The 17,075-nt window shown below is 36.6% G+C and overlaps 1 protein-coding gene across 2 annotated transcripts in view; it reads left to right on the forward strand.

Moving 5' to 3' along the window:
- Window positions 1-17,075, forward strand: part of HSD17B4 (hydroxysteroid 17-beta dehydrogenase 4) — a 60,755-nt gene that overhangs the window by 34,284 nt on the left and 9,396 nt on the right. For both annotated transcript variants that reach the window (XM_065861449.2, XM_071802756.1), the window contains exons 18-22: window positions 7,837-7,906; window positions 11,350-11,456; window positions 11,769-11,855; window positions 13,232-13,321; window positions 15,366-15,504. In XM_065861449.2, coding sequence (XP_065717521.1) covers window positions 7,837-7,906; window positions 11,350-11,456; window positions 11,769-11,855; window positions 13,232-13,321; window positions 15,366-15,504 — 493 coding nt within the window. The remainder of the gene's footprint in view (window positions 1-7,836; window positions 7,907-11,349; window positions 11,457-11,768; window positions 11,856-13,231; window positions 13,322-15,365; window positions 15,505-17,075) is intronic.

Below are 17,075 nucleotides of genomic sequence, written 5' to 3' on the forward strand. Positions count from 1 at the left end.
ATATTTTTTACTCACATTTATAGGGCGAAATAGACATGACGAAATATAAAAAACCCCTTTTAGATAGACCTTGAAAAACATGGTGTTTCAGTCTACCATGCTTTGGGACCAGCTGTGTACATGCAAGTGTGCTCTCTATTAATCTCTGCAAAGCAGTGTCATGTGAGCTATCACATGTGACTTTCTTCCAGGGCTAGTCTTCTGTGCAATTTGGGTATCTCAACCCCATAATTCTTCTGCTCTGTGGTTTCCAGAGTCAGGAAGTCAGTTTTCCTGTGTTATTTGCTGCAAGTTGTGTTCTAAGAAGGAGCAATGAGAGGAAAATGATATAATGGTTAGTGACTGGTTGGAGCTGCAGTTCTTCAACAGTGGATTTTCTTTGCTTTTTCTGTAGAATTCTTCTGGCCTGTGGGCAGGGCAACTGCTACCCAAATATCCCAAAGTACTCAGACACAGGTGCTCCTTAATCAGTGGCTGGTAGGAGAGGATGAGACGATGGAATTTGGAACGTGAAATTGGGAGCTGGGCAATCAGTGAATGAAACTGAAATTCATCAGAGCTCTGTTCTGAACTTGTACAGTATACTTCAAGAATGTGATGCACTTTGAAGAATTGCATCAGCAAATGTGAAATTTGGAGAACTATAACTGGTTTGTGGTGCTAGCAATTACGACCTTTTCTGCTGTCTGATAGTTTCCAGTCTATAAAGAAAGGATGTTTATGAATGTTTGAGACATTTGTTTGGAGAGTGTTTAGAGTTACAAATAGCATCTGATGGTGATTTTTGAGAATGTGATATAGTGGGCAGCATTAAAAAAAAGTGAATTTAGGGAATATTATGGTTCTATACTTATTCAGAGATTTTTAGAGAGAGTCAGTACATTCACACCTAAACTAATCTGATAAGATTTAGAATGTACAAGCTATGTAAACCCTTCTGTTCCAGGTACAGATCAAGCATTTACTGACAGGCTGAGAAGCAAATGCTGCTTTTTAGAGTTGTGGGTTTGTTTTTTGGTCCCTAAAATACAGTTATTTTCAGAAAATAATACAGAAAATAATTTGCACCTGCCATGTTTCAAGTAGTGTCATCACCATCCTGTGACTAAGACTGCAGCAGTGTCCTTCCCTTCCTGAGTCATGCTTTATTTTGAGAGTGGTGTGCTAAGACCCATAGAAGCTTCTGCATAATTGAGATGTGGATATTTACATGTGGAAAGTCATCTTTTATTCTCTACAGATTTCATTTGTGTTTTCATTTTAAGCATATTTAAATATTTGTGTGTGTTTTTAGAGAACACGTATAGGTATAATATCAATGACTACTTATTCTATGAGAAAAAAGTTATTTCCAGCTTATGTTTGTTTCCTTGGAGAGATTTTATGCTTATTTTAAAGAGATTAGAAGAAAAAAATTATAGGAAGGGTAGTGTTTTGAGTTAAGGTCATTTTGGAATGAGTGCAATAAAGTCATGTGAGAGAGATGGATGGGGAAAGTATTGTTACAGAACAAATGTTTTTTTGATGTCCTCCTCTCTAAAGATTGTAGTACAACATTGCCTGAAAACATGTAAATTTAAATTAACTTCAGAGAATAGCACAAGAGAGCCTCCTGAGAGCCTCAGGTGATTTTTTCCCCTGTTTGTAGCATGAGTAATTTGTTTCATAATAGAGAAAATGAAGTGCTGCAGTTGGTTCACAGATATGCAGAGTACACTAGAAAAACAGTGCTTAACAACAAAAGCAAAACAAAGGGATGTGAAGCCATTGCAAGAATTTGATAATGTTTTCCTAATTTGTCTGGAGATTTCAGTATGCAGAGATGATACTGTTAGAACCCTTGAAATGGTATAGTGAGTGAGCATTTGTAATAGTAATTACTTTAAAAGTTTTTTACATGTTATGATGGTAATTTCAAGACTTATACACGACACTTCCCACACCATTCCCATGTTTATTCCTGTTGTGAGAATCAGAATGTAGTTTTTAATCATGACAATTTTGAAAAATAGTTAAGGGTTTGAATAGTACTAGAATTTTGTGTGGTAAGATGATAAAGGAAGAAAAGGTGCTGGGCTGGCAGTCATTTAATTTAAACAAGATGTGCTTCCTTATGAAAAGTTTATTTCTTCCACCTATCTATGCTTCTCTTAGTAAAGGATATAAAAATTATTCTCCTGTTCAAAGTTCCCAAACCTAAAGTGCTTTGTTCTTTTGGTTTAAAAGAGGCGCACTGGTAAAGGAAAGTCTTGTACATTTGCCATGCTACTGAAAAACAGCTCATGTTCTGTGAAGCCTGTGCCAGAAGATATACATTGGTTTTAAATTTGAGAAACGTGTGGTAGGAATATACAGTAAAGACATGAATAATGTGGAGTGAGGAAGGAGAAAAAATGTAGTGCCGTTTTATATGTGTTGTACCTATCCCTGTTTATGGCTGTACATGTGAAGGTGTTTTAATTGAACATTTTAGTAATTCTTATTCTTGAGGGAGTCAAAGGTATGTAGGGAATAAGGTAGTGTTCGGATAGTCCAGACCACTAAGAACACATAATCACAGTCCAGAAACCATACACTTATATTCGTAGTAATGATCTTGTTAAAAAGTAGAATCATTTGTGATTCAGGTTTCCACAAAATATATTTAGGCATTGGAAACTATTATGAGCAACTTAAACTATCTGTTGTGTTTATTTTCTGCATGCGCCTACTTTGAGAAAAATAGTTGGTTCTCTGGAGGAACAAATAAACCCCTTTATCTTTCTGTATGTTGGTTTCTACCAATTGATCTTTCCTTACCCTTAAAGAGATGATTGATTTTAAAAGAAGATATGGCAAATGGGAATCTCAGTCAAAGGGTAGCTCCTTAATTTTAAGTACAGTGAATTATTTAAGTGCTATGCTGGATTTGACCCCTTGAAGCATCAGCACTGCAAGTTAACTGAAAACATTTGTTGTTGCTTATGTAAGTCAGAGCTCATTGGAATGTGTAGGTGAGATTTGTGGCTGTTTTTCCTTCATAAGATTGCTTGCCTGCTTGCTCTTACTTAAAGAAGCTGTTAGGTAAAGTATACCTACATACATGCGCACACACATCCGTATGTGTGTATGTATACACACATATACTTGGTAAGATAAACTCTTGGGGAGAGCTCTTTTTCTTCCTGGTTAGAAGGGAAAATACATGGATAGTTGGCTTCCTTTTCTGTTAGCTTTATCACTGACCTTTATTGCAGTCTGCAGGCAAGACTGAAAAATTGGCACAGACATGTTGGATATCACTTTTCCTTTTGTGGTCTGGCAGAACTCCTAAATTGTTAGGAAATGAGACTTGACAGCTTGTGTTATTAATTGGAGAACAATCTAACCATACTATGACTGACTTCAATCTAATGTCCCACATCAGTTGACTCCTGTCATCCTCCAAGGATGCATCACTTTTTTTTTTTTTTTTTTTTTTAGTACTATCACTCAAGACTTCAGGAAATGTCATTATTCTAGGAATATAGAAAGTAAAGCCAACAAGGCTTTAAAACAAATTCTTTTCTCATGTGGAATGTAATTTATATAATGAAGCAATACCGAAGAATGTGGTAAATGAAACAAAGTTTATTGGCAGACATGACTTGGCTGTGCTGAATCTGAAATATCCTGCTGTGTAATTGTTTTATTCAGTTCAATTTATGTGTTTTCTAACTGTGACCAGTACCACTCCAGTTGTTGAAAGCACAAAAAAAGACAAATATCATCTCCTATATTAATGTGTCAGACTTTTAGTTAAATATAGTGATCACACTTAATTCTCTGAACCTAATTATTTCCTAAATGCTATGTTTATTTTGTTAGTGAAGCACACATATTCTTTTACTACAGTAAAAAAAAAAAAAAAAAAGGCATTTGGTAGAAGTATTGTCTCCCAAGTAGTGCTTATTATCATCCCCCAAGATATCTGAATCTTATTACAACTTTAGTAATCGACAGCTGCATACCTAGATTAAAGCTGAGATTTGAGGTTAAACCAGGAATTTGTTGTCTTTTGTCATACATAAATAGCATTTCCCAGTAACACAGCTATACGTTATTTAGTTGGAATTAAAATTTATTACAAAAACTTCTTCATGAAAATAGCGTCCTGAAAGCATTTGTAAAAATTAAAATCAATGGAAAAATGAAAGTGAGACCTTAGAATTTTAATGTGGTTTAAAAGTTATTGAATTATTTAATTAAATTATTCGACATCTGGCAATATTTATTTTGTAGTTCTCAAGAGTAGCAATTTGCTGTTAGATGTTAGACTTTCTTGAAAAAAACTTCAGTAATGGAGGGGGATACTCTGCTTTGTAGAATTCTGTCAAAAGCAACTTTGTTTAAATTGTCAGTTTTCTACTTTTTTTTTTTTTTTTTTTAAAGAACTAAGGTCTATTCCTCACTAAGAGTGTCTTTCATAGTGTTGCAACTTTGACATTAGTGGCATTAAGGCCTTAGCTCTTAGCAAAGACGCTAGTGGTACATCAGAGCTGCTCATCTCTATCTTTCAACAGTGGAAACGGTTTGAACAACTACTCAGGGAAAGCATGGAGACAAGCGAAGACATAGCACGTTTGAAGAGCAGTGTCTGCATGTTCTGTGAACCCCTGCTGCTGGGTTTTTATGTGTGCAAGTAGGAGTGTGATGCCACTCTTAGTTTCCCATTTTTCTTTCATTTGTTTGAGAACTGAGGTAAGAGAGAACAGTAAGTGAAGGGAGCTGGTGCTCTCCACGGATGATAATAGTTAGCCCATTTCCAGCTGTCTCTTCCCACTCATCACTTCACTCCAGCTGCCTTAGACATGTTGTAGTAGATTGTAAGTATTCACATTATCTCAGTTTGCTTTCCTGTTCCACCCTCAACCAGGACTGTGTGTTTCACCACACAGTCCTTGGATGTCCTCTGTGGAATGGCCTCTGTGGCACAGGAACACTTGACTGTCCACTTGGCTTGCTCTATTGGATTTGATTTGGCTTGTAGATTACAGAATCACAGAATGGTTGGGGTTGAAAGGAATCTCTGGAGATCATGTAGTCCAACCCATCTCCTAAAGTAGGTTCACATAGAGCAGATCGCACAGGAATGTGTCCAGGTGTGTTTTGAATGTCTCCAGAGAAGGAGACTGCACAACCTCTCTGGGCAGCCCATTCCAGTGTTCTGTCATGCTCAAAGTGATGAAGTTTCTCGTCATGTTTGGGTGGAACCTCCTATGCTTCATTCTGTGCCCGTTGCCCCTCATCCTATCACTGGACACCAGTGAAAGAAGTCTGGTCCCTTCTTCTTGACACCCACCCTTGAGATGCTTATAAACACTGATGAGGTCCCCTCTCAGCCTTCTCCATGCTGAACAGGCCCAGTTCTCTCAGTCTCTCCACATAACAAAGATGCTTCAGGCCCCTAATCATCTTTGTAGCCTGATTGCTAGCTAAGAATCCTGGCACCAGAGTATGCTGCCTTCAGCAGATCTTGACTTTATTCTTCTCACTAGGTGAGATATCTTAGCTATTGCTGTTTCTTGGTGATGCTCTAAGTTTAAATTCAGGTTATCTGTTCATTCAGCAAAGTACTTGACCTCTTCTTTGTCCCTTTTGGGAAGTCAGACTCAGACTCATCTGCACTAGTCTTACATTAATATGGAATTTCTAGTCTTTATTATTTTCCTAAGAATTTATGGGATAAATTAGAAGATAATAATAATAAAAAAAAAGGTTTAAATAAATGTGTGATTTGGGCAAAAGTAGAATTACAGTTAGAAACTTCAGATCCAGTGGTGGCATCTTACTTGTATGTCTTTGTTTTCAAAAGGAAAAACGTTTCAAAAATAGCAAACAATGTAAGGAGCCACAGACAAGTATTGCCTTTCTGAGATGTGTGCTTTAACTATGGCGCAGTTTAGGATTTTCTTCTTACCATTTTAGTTGCGCATATCCAGCTCCCACACACAAAAGCAGTAACAAGCTCTCCTACATTCCACTGTAACTGAGACTCAGAACACTTGCTGTATTCATGAAGACTACCAGGACAAATAAGAGAGCAATAGAGTTTATTTTGAAAGCTGTACATGAAGAAACAGACCTGAATATTAACAGATTAAAAATGGATTATGGACTAAAATGATAATATGAGTTCAGAACTTCTTTAGTTATAGAGTAATTTGCTTCAGATTTGATAGAAGAAATGGTGTTGGACATACATCACAGAATCACAGAAAGTTAGGGATTGGAAGGGACCTCAAGAGACCATCTAGTCCAATCCCCCTGCTGGAGCAGGAACACCTAGATGAGATTACACAGGAATGTGTCCAGGCAGGTTTTGAATGTCTCCAGAGTAGGGGACTCCACAATTCCCCTGGGCAGCCTGTTCCAGTGTTCTGCTACCCTTGTGGAGAAGTTTCATCTCAAATTTAAGTGGAACCTCTTGTGTTCCAGTTTTAACCCATTACCCCTTGTCCTACTGTTGGTTGTCACTGAGAAGACCCTGGCTCCATTCTCATGACACTCACCCTTTGGATATTTGTAAACATTAATAAGGTCACCCCTCAGTCTCCTCTTCTCCAAACTAAAGAGCCCCAGCTCCCTCAGTCTTTCCTCTTAAGGGAGATGATCCACTCCATCATCTTTGTTGCCCCTGCGCTGGACCCTCTCCAGCAGTTCCCTGTCCTTCTTGAACTGAGGGGCCCAGAACTGGACACAATATTCCAGATGTGGTCTCACCAGGGCAGAATAGAGGGGGAGGAGAACCTCTCTGGACCTACTTAACCACCCCCCTTCTAATACACCCGAGGATGCCATTGACCCTCCTGGCCACAATGGCATAGTGCTGGCTCATGGTCTCCTACGCTGCTCTCTAATAGGTCTTTCCCCAGTTTATAATGGAACCTGGGGTTGTTCCTACCCAGATGCAAGGCTCTACACTTGCCCTTGTTATATTTCATTAAGTTTTTCACCGCCCAACTCTCCAGCCTGTCCAGGTCTCGCTGGATGGCAGCACAGCCTTCTGGTGTGTCAGCCGCTCCTCCCAGCTTGATGTCATCAGCAAACTTGCTGACATTGCACTCTTTTCCCTCATCCAAGTAATTGATAAATATATTGAATAATACCGGCCCCAGTACTGACCCTTGAGGCACTCCACTAGATACAGGCCTCCAGCTAGACTCCACACCATTGACCACGACTCTCTGGCTTCTTTCCTTCAGGCAGTTTGCAGTCCACCGTTTTTAATATTGGGACCAGCTACCCATGAAGCTGCGAAGGGAGAAGTGTATCACAATCAGTCAATTATTTTGCTCTTAAAATGGAAGAATAAAGATATTTCTGATCTCTGTAAGATTAATCATATCTTGAAAAAGCATGATACTGTGTGTGTTTAAAAAAAAAAAAAGTATGTAATTATTTATAATTTATGGATTAATCTGTCATGGGAGACGACTCTCTAAAATTACTCCTAAAGCAAAAGAACCTGTGGATAAATTCTGGAAAATGCATTACTTCACTTTTGCCAAGTTTTAGTGGAGCTGGATCTGTATGTCAACACAGCAGGTTGTTTTTTCCTCCCATTAAGCAGTTGTATTGTTTTCTTAGTTACCAAGACCACACACAATTTGTGACACATTTCACTGGAGCTTTGACAGTTTGTCTGCACAATAACTTTTGATTCTATGTTAACTGCTTTATTTTAGAGTATGGTATCTGAGGACTAGTAAAATAGATTGTGATCAGTTTGTTAATCTGTCATATATTTTTGAGTGGCTTCTGCTTGTTTCTATCAGGCGTGGCTAGCCTCCCACTTTTATTTTTCTGTTTCTACAGGCTGCCTTATATCGGCTGAGTGGGGATTGGAATCCTTTACATGTTGATCCAAGTTTTGCTGCTCTTGGAGGTGAGCTGAGGGATACCATTGTATTAACGTTTAGATGAAGGATGATGTAAATGTATTTTTAATTTTTTTTTTTTTTTCACTTAGGCTATAAGTCTTCAACAACTTGGAAGAAGGTGCTTTTTTATAGCTGTTTTTAGTCACCATTAGATGTTTTAAAAGTTCTGTGTGACACTTCACCTTAAAGCATTGCTTCTTGTAGCTGGAAATGTGGAATGATGCTTGGATTTTGTCTACAATGGAAACCTGTCTACTGCCCTGTTGTCGTTTTAGAGCTTATTGGTTGGCACTATCCCATATGTACAATCTCTTTTTCATAAGCAAAAGTAATTGACTATCAAAGGCTTCAGAAGAAATTCTGTAAATTTTTTGATATATAGTTATTTCCATCCGAATAATTTTGAGATTGTATTGTCTCAGTAGAACTTTATGTACTTTCCTGTAGTTTTCTCAGTCCCAATACATCTCAGGAGGACAGGCGACAGCAAGTTTCAAAACACTGATTTCCAGTTAGATTGTTTAACTGCACCTTTTGATAGCACAATAGTTTGGTCATTTGTGTAATAGTACATGCCAAAGTGAGAGACACTAGGCTAAATGAATTGATTCTTGCAGAGATGTAGTTACTGAAGAAGGGTCTGTTTTCTTAAATTTCTGTTTTAAAAGTGTTTTAGGAGTCGTTTTCAGGCTTTACTAGTAGTATAGTGTGATTACTCCAGGCAGACAGCAATTTCATTTGCTTAAGAAATTTTCCTAAATATTTATGCAGTCATGAAGACACTGGTCTGTAATAATTGGGCTGCAGTTTTTCAGTTATTTCCTTTTAATGTAGAAGTATTGTAATATGGTGTTCTTACCAAGAGAAATAAAGCACAGCTATGCTTCTTTGTTCAGATCACGCTTAAAATACTTCCACAAATCATCTCCTTTCTATAAATGCATACTAATTGCTTGGTTAGCTCTGTTTGGTATGATTCAGTGTAAACTGATGGTAATAAGTAATCAAATACCAGAGTCCATAAAGAGATTTCCATGGTTATTAAATCAGTGTGTTTGTGTGTTCAGCTGATAATTTAGGATAAATATTTAGATGGAATCACCTAATTACTCTTGAAGATGCTGGAGGAGAAAAATACAGGTTTATAATTGAAACCTCAGTGTTTAGTATAATGATGATAATCCTTTAAAAACCTTACAAATGAAGATGAGTACAAGTTTTCTACCTGCTCACACAAAGAGCACTTGAATTAAACACAGCAGAAAATGAAATTAACTCTATAGATAAGGCAATCTCTATGTCTGAACAGAAAACTGCCACACTGGGTTCTGGAACTGTGGCTGTCTCCTATTCATATACCTATACTAAATGTAGGTTTAAGCAAAGAAGAAAATTACTGTAGAGCTCTTTCACAAGTATTTTTTCTAGTTCTACAAAACGTTTTTTTCTTTGCACATATTCACACCCCTTCTTGACTTCAGTCCTTGTAAATGTTCTCTTTGGCTGGCTCTCACCAGTGTGCGCTGGAAGGAAGCATTCAGTGTAATGTGCTCACGTCATTCCAAGGTTATTGTTAAGATTTCCTGTGGGTAATGTTTCAGGGGACGTATAAACACGTGTTTTCATGTAGTATATTGTTGTGCTTTTATTCCTGTAGCTTGTGAGTATTTCCAAGATATTGGAAAGTAAAAACAACATTTACTTTGTTTTCATTTTAGTCTAGACAAAAAATTAACTTGATTACCTTATAGATTTTATTTGATTATGCATTAGTTTATAAAGAAAATAATGGGGAGAATAGGACTGAATATATTTGTCTGTTGCGGAGTTCTGAAAATAGTGGTTGTTTCAGTTCTTGCATGGTGAATTGAGCTAAGGTTTTAAAGAGCCAACTGTCATGGTAACATTCTGTATGAGAGATGTTGAATACTGATATTTTTACAGTAAAGCCAGTAATCTGATTTAAAATTGACTGCACGGTATCTTGTACTTTCAGAAATAGTCTGTGCATAGTGTAAAAAAAAAAAAAAAAAAAAAGTGCTATATAAGTGTGCATATTCAAATACTTCACAGAAAAGAACTCACAGCAAGAAAATAGACTCCTGTTCCTTTTAGCCTATCTTTCTGTCATGTCTCCTCTCCTAACCTAAAAAGCCAAAATTTCTGTTTCTCGTCCTGGCTTCTGCTAGTCTTGTCATCCCTTTGGAACACGTCTGAGAATTCCCATATTTTCCAGCATCGAGTCCTAGTGGCTTCTTTGTCTTTGTCTTAAAGGTGGTTTCTTGTTCTATGTCTTCTAATTCTGTTTGGGTCAGACTTTATCCTATCTCCTCCTTTTTCTTTTTTTTCTTCCTTTTTTTTCTTTTTCCCCCCCCTTTTTTTTTTTTTGGTTGGCTTTGGTTTTGCTTTTTCTTTTTTTCTCCGAGCTGTTGTTCGTTGTGCCAACTTTTTGTACTGTGTAGATGCTACAAGGAGTTGTTTAATGCTCAGGAAAAACACACTGGCAGCTGAAAGTGACAGATGAGTTCCAGGCAAAGCAACTGGTTTCAGAGCCAAAGCTGGACATCTGCAATTCATGGGGTCTGCAATTCATGTGCTGTTGCAAGCGTGATCAATTATTTATTGTTTGCATTCCCTGTCAGGTCAGAGCAACCTGCTAAGGGATTAGAACATACTCAGTACGAGCAGAGCAGCATCTTTAAAACTTAACTGTTGCATTTTAGCAAGTCTCAGACCAGTTTTCAAAGGATTATTTAATTGGGCTTTGATGGAACTGGAAAAACATTTAGCTTTAATACAGAGATTATCCTCTGCCAAGGTTCAGTTCCTGTTCCAAAGGACAGAAGTGTGAAGCAACCTGAGCAAAAAAGTCAATATAAACAAAACACTGTAATTTTATTTTTCTTTTTTGTCAGGTGTGTTCAAAATGCGTGAAATCTTTTCAGGGCTTTTTCCACTTCTAAGTAAAGTGAATCCTGAAGTGTGTCATATGTGTGAAGATTTTTGCCAATTATGAATAGGAATTAAAAGTGGGAAACCTCAAATAATATTGGTATCACCTCTTTTTAATCAGTAGAAAACCTGTTACCCTTAATATGCTTACTTCTGTGTAACTGTGTCTCTCATGTGCCAATGCATGTATACGAAAACAGTCCATCTCCTTATTTTTAGTTTTATCACCTCTGCAGACAGAAACTAATCTTACTTGTGAGTCTTACATAGCATAGGTAGTATTGGAATGCCAGTTCTCATTGAGCACATTCCTTTTCCTTGAAGTAGAGGAAGCAATGAATGGTAGCAGACATTTTTTCAGTGAGATAATCCTTTTCCTTTTTTTAAAATCTAATCTAAGAGCATTATTGGAGGAAAATACTATGATTATACCCATGTAGAAGAAACATGTGTACTTCTAATATTACAAATGCTAAAATGTTACTCTTTGAAACAGGATTTAAGAAGCCTATACTTCATGGACTATGCTCCTTTGGGTTTGCTGCTAGAAACGTTTTGAAGCAGTTTGCAAATAATGATGTGAACAGATTCAAGGCAATCAAGGTGTGTGTCTTCCTGCTTTGCAGTTAATTTTCTTGATTTTCTGGTCTTAATGCAAAAAAAAAAAATCCTTTGGGATGGGAAAAGGCTTTTGCCCTGTGTCAGTTGCCACAATTGCTTTTACTTATTGCTGCATACGTTTTAATCCCTCTATCTAGTATGTTTGCTTAAATATTTAGCCTTTCTGCATTGCTAGTTGACTGATTTTTCTCTTTGTTTTTTCTCATTTTGGTGGAGGCTATGCTTTTAGGCTTTGCATGTATGTATGACAGATCTGTTCACAACCCCACCCTTTTTTTTTCTCCACCTTTTTAGGTTCGCTTTGCGAAGCCAGTCTTTCCAGGTCAAACTTTACAAACAGAAATGTGGAGGGAAGGAAACAGAATCCATTTTCAGACCAAGGTCAGAACACAGTCACCATTGTGGGCTCTAAAGAAGAATATGTTGGTTAAAAGACTGGGGATACGAGGGGAAGTGAAAAAAGCAGCTTGTCAAGAACAGCATTGAAAAAGGTTTTGTAAATAAATGAATAGAATTAAATATTCGTACTTATATTATGGTGATTTTCTGTGTGATTCCAGTAAAAATAACATTATTTTCATCAGAATCGATACAATTCTGATAGTAAGTAGAATCAGAACTCATTTCATCATGTTGCATTGTCTATGTTTGTCCATTCTGGACAAAGTCATTCTCCTCAGCTCAGCATAGTTTGTACTTGTTTTCTTCTTGTTTTTCCACAAGTGTGGAATTAACTTATTTTGGAGAGAAATTGTAGTGTTTAACAGGATTATAGAAAACTATGTTGTTCCAACAGTTAGGAATTATGCAGATTTCTTTGTGGCCTGTTGGCTTTGTTTGAAAGAAAGCCATCTTTGTACTTTTGATAAACTGAGGTTAAATCATACTGAAAGCAGACATGTAACAGTGATATGATGGATTAAATAAATTTCCAGCATTTTCTGAAGTGCAGTGGCAGTGGTGACAAGCAACTAGACATGATTTGAGTAATCTTTAATATCTAGTCGTTCTGTGCAAGAAGCTAGGCTGTGATATTGGATATTCTTCCTCTTTGGCTATTGATAATGTAACTCTCTATATGCATTGTTAGTGAATAATTTTGAGACCTTCTGTTTGATGTCCTAAGTCAGAACAGTTTATCAGACTCCTTAAAGAGACAGTGCCAAAATGAAACCCAGCTGCTCTTCTAACTTAACTGTTTTTAAGAAATAGAACTGAAAGGAATTGAGGTGGTTTTCCCCTTTATTCTTCTAATATTTCTGATTTTACAATGTTTAAAAAAATGTTTGCAGTCCAAGTTGCAGTATAAGACACCTGGAGATATCAGAACCCTCTAGGCGAACTCTTGGTAACTGTGTCTCTCCCTTCAAGAAGGACATTTTAGAACAATGTTTTTCTCAGAACTGTTTATGAATTAACATTTATAGTGACTTATAAGACTGGAGGTTAATTTTCAGGTAAATGAGGTTTATATACAATTTTGTGAACAGAAAAAAACAACAATATATTTTTATATAATTTCTCAAGAAGCAAATTATTATGTAGTTTGAAGAGCTGTTTACGAACTACAGTATACTAACTTGCCTCAAGACTACAGTGCATGAATGGGGTGTTCTTTTTCCCATCTGGAACTTTTTTTTTCTTCTTTTCTTCATCTCTGATTTTAAAATGTAAGGAAGACTTCTTGATTGCCTTTCTGTTGTGACTGTTTGTGAATATGGTACCTGTTTAATATAATTTTTTTTCTACCACTACAGGTCAAAGAGACTGGAGAAATTGCTATTGCAGGGGGATATGTGGATATAATACCAGCCTTGGATAAGCCAACTGCTCAGGAGCCTCGGAAGGTAGCACAAAACAATAGAAAGCTTAACTTTCACAACAGCATAGTTAGGCTTTATTTTTGTGAAAAAAATGTGCGAAAAATGTTTATATCACCAGTTTTATTTGTAGTAATTAGATGACTATGTGGGTTCTGAGATGTGAATACACACAATATGTAATATACAGAAGTTCATGGATCTGTTTGAGGGGAAAAAAAAAAAAGGCATTTTAGGATATGCAGGATGGCTGATGAAGTTTGAAGAGCTTGATACCAGTTCAACTGTTACAAAACACCACTGGGGCCCACAAATTTTGAACACTTGCGTAACTTCAGATTGAAATTAGTCTGTATAACTTGGGGCTGTACCTGTTAAATGAGCTTTTTTTTTTTTTTTTAATTTCATATGTGTTGAAGATCCAACCCAGTGTGAGTTGTAGAAGTGTGTGATCTCAATTTTTTCAGAGAGACATGGAGAGGGTGGCAAGAAAGTATTAAAATGAAAGAATTAGTGAAAATGACATCGTGTGCTCATAGAAAAGAGCAGTTTTGGCATTGAATCATTTCAAAAGAAGGGTCTGACTGCTTCTTGCACTTGTGGTTTGACCTAACATGTGATATGCATTTTATATTTTAAAAAATCTTACACATGCATGAATTAATCCTGGGTTTAATTAGTGGTCACTTACCACAAAAGTCAGAACTGTACATACAGTGCTGAGGATGCCCTGGGTTCTTAATGTGGTCCAGAAGACACAGGTGCACAGTGCATTGCCTTAATAAACTACATTTTTTTTTTCCTATAGATTCCAGCCTGCAAAGGATGAAACTTTAATGCATTGAAGTTTATTAAATACTGAGATAGTAGCAATCACATAAAACTTGTGGGATATTCCTGGAACCTGTTTCTTTTTGCTGATTGTGCTCATTACTTCGAAATTCTGAACTGTTGCCAAATCTGTATTCAAAGTTCAAACATATACACATTTGAACTGTTCATTGAAATAATTACAGAACGTGGTGTGTTTTTGTTTTGTTTGTTTTTGTTTTGTATTTTATTTTCTTTCCTTTTCTGTGTGTTTTGTTTTAAGCTTACTCTGAGAAATTAAGGTGCTTTGACAGAAGTTTGCTGACAGAGGCAGACATTCAGCAGGGAAATTAGCCTGAGTGACTGAAGATTGGCAAATTTAGATGTTGTCAGAAACTCTGTTATATAGTGAAGGATGTTCATCTTAATGAAAGAGGTGATAAGATAGCAGCATGAGGAGTATTGCAGCCTGGTGTACAGATAGGCACAGCAGAACAGCAAAAGCCATGGGAACTTCTTTGCTCCAGTTCCACCTAGGTGAGAAATGTCACCGAAGCAGCTGCTTGAAGAGTAACATTTTATCCAGTACAAATATTTGTTGAAGAAAGACAATGAAAGGCGTGCAAAATAATACTGGAAAAGTTAAAAATGTGAATGTAAATAATCCTAGTTACATTTATACAGTCCTAAATTACATTCAGCCCTTTGAAGGTAACCATGACGCTGATGTGGCCACCAGTGATATGAGTTGGACACCCCTGACTTAAATGGTAAACACCTTGTGGCTGCACTGGAGTTCTGACAATGTTCATAGTGCAGTATGTTTTGAATGTCTTCTGTGTCAAGTTAAAGTAATATATTGGTAAAAACATTTACGTATTCTAAAGACTAACATGTCATTTGCCCTGGAAAAAGTGGCCATGGTTATCCTCGAAAGGGAATAGAGGGCAACTTAGAAGCCCATAAAGAACTCTAATTATAAAGCATATCTCAAACTGTAGTGATAAATGACAAAAACTGTAAAAGCAAGATTTGAAATAATTCTCAAGGAAGAGTCCATGAAGCATTTTCTGCTTGAGTATACTATTTAATGCTGTGACAATTGCTAGAGGTGATTATTTGTGGTGGAAGAAATCTCAATTGCATTTAATAATTCTGCAGGAGAGATTTTCCTGAACACAGTGCTTGAACTAATAGATGTATTTAGTACTTTTAAACAGTTTCAATTTTAAATTCTTTACACTCACTCTCTTATTTTAAGACTGCAGGGCTGCAGAGTGACCTTGTGTTTGAAGAAATCGGTTGTCGCGTAAAAGAGATGGGAAATGAATTGGTAAAGAAAGTAAATGCTGTATTCCAATGGGACATCACTAAAGATGGAAAAACAGCAATGCAGTGGAGTAAGTCGTGGCTTTTACATAATGCCTTGATGCATTTTTTTAATGAAGTGAGATTAATTATACTCATTCTAATTAAATGGATTTCTTGAAAATAAGCATAAGATAGTAGATGCATATTCACTGGGACCTAAAAATTTGAATGCATACTGAATGTACAAGTGACAAGGAGGTCAGATAATCTTCTGTAATGGCGGTTACTAACCTTTCTAGGAATACACTTCTGTAACTTGCATATTTAGATGTAGTCATATCCAAACCTTCCTCTAGAACAAGAGTGCAACTCTATTTACGTTTTCCAGAATGGATCGTGACTGCACTTAGAGATACAAGTTAAATTAACCAACTACGAGTTCTGTGCTACAGTAATTAGTCTGCTGGTGATGTACAAGCTAACTAATCTAAAGTATTTATTTCTATTGCATTGTTCTTGTTACTTTATTGAAAATCTGGCCAAATTTGTTTCCATTTAAGTTTTCTGAGACTGAGGTTTAATTAAGGTGTGATGATGCTTAGCCATCTTTGAAACATGGGACTGGGTTGATGAAGAGAAGCTAAAGCTTGTGATAGCAGTGTGTCAGAGGGGAGGTGTTTCCTGGTAAGGTGGGTTCCACAAGTATGTGAAACTTTCTAATGGCGCAAAACTACTACCTCAAAAAACTTTTCTTAAATTATCTTTACGTAAATTCTCTTCCACTCAGTTTCTAAGGACTAGTATTTTTTCAAAACAGTCTAATTTTTGTAAATGCATATGTTTCATAATATTTGGAATTGCTCTTTGGTTGTTGTTGTTTGTGGTTTGTTGTTGTTGTTGTTTGTTTGTGTGTGTTTTGTTTTTTTTTTTCTTTTTCTCCTGAGATGTCCTAGATGGTGTATTAATAGAATGTAAAATTTTCCAAAGGGTTAAGCCATAGTCAGGTTGTAACTTGTAGGCATATGCTTTTTTGTGGAGAAATGCAAGTCATGGGTCAAGTCTGTCACTTAGACTGCTTCATTGTGGTTGGTCTCAATGGTTTTGGGGAGATAGCGCCGAGGTGGGCTGCCCATTGACAGACTGAGGGGAGTTAGTGGCTTGTTGGTAAGTTGGATCTGGTCTGCATTGTGTTTTTTCTCATAGACTGTGACTTTTTAAAACTACTGTTAAATCTTTGCAATGTGTGTTCTGAACAAATGGTTACTGTGTTTAAGAAACTACTCTTTGTTTTACAGAGCGGTTTAGAAACCTGTAATTTCATTTTCTTTTTTTTCCAGACAATAACCAGCAGAGATTCTGAGCAGCAAGACTGCTTTAAAAGGTTTAGGAAAAATGTCATACATAGATTGATCATGATAGATCTGTTCTACCTCTCTTTCCTATTAAGACTTTTTTTGAGAGATAAAGGGTGATTTCCACTTGGATAGCAGTTAATCAATATATTGGATATACATGTGTAGATTATGTAGGCTGAGTACTCATACATCAATATGAGAGGGGGGGAAATACTGTATAATTCAACTCACAATGTCTGTCTTAAAACTCATTACTGCTCTTAATTATTCCTATGGTCTTTACAGTTTTTCACTTTTATGCTCAG

Source organism: Patagioenas fasciata, chromosome Z, assembly GCF_037038585.1.
Source record: "Patagioenas fasciata isolate bPatFas1 chromosome Z, bPatFas1.hap1, whole genome shotgun sequence".
In the NCBI taxonomy this organism is placed as follows: domain Eukaryota; kingdom Metazoa; phylum Chordata; class Aves; order Columbiformes; family Columbidae; genus Patagioenas; species Patagioenas fasciata.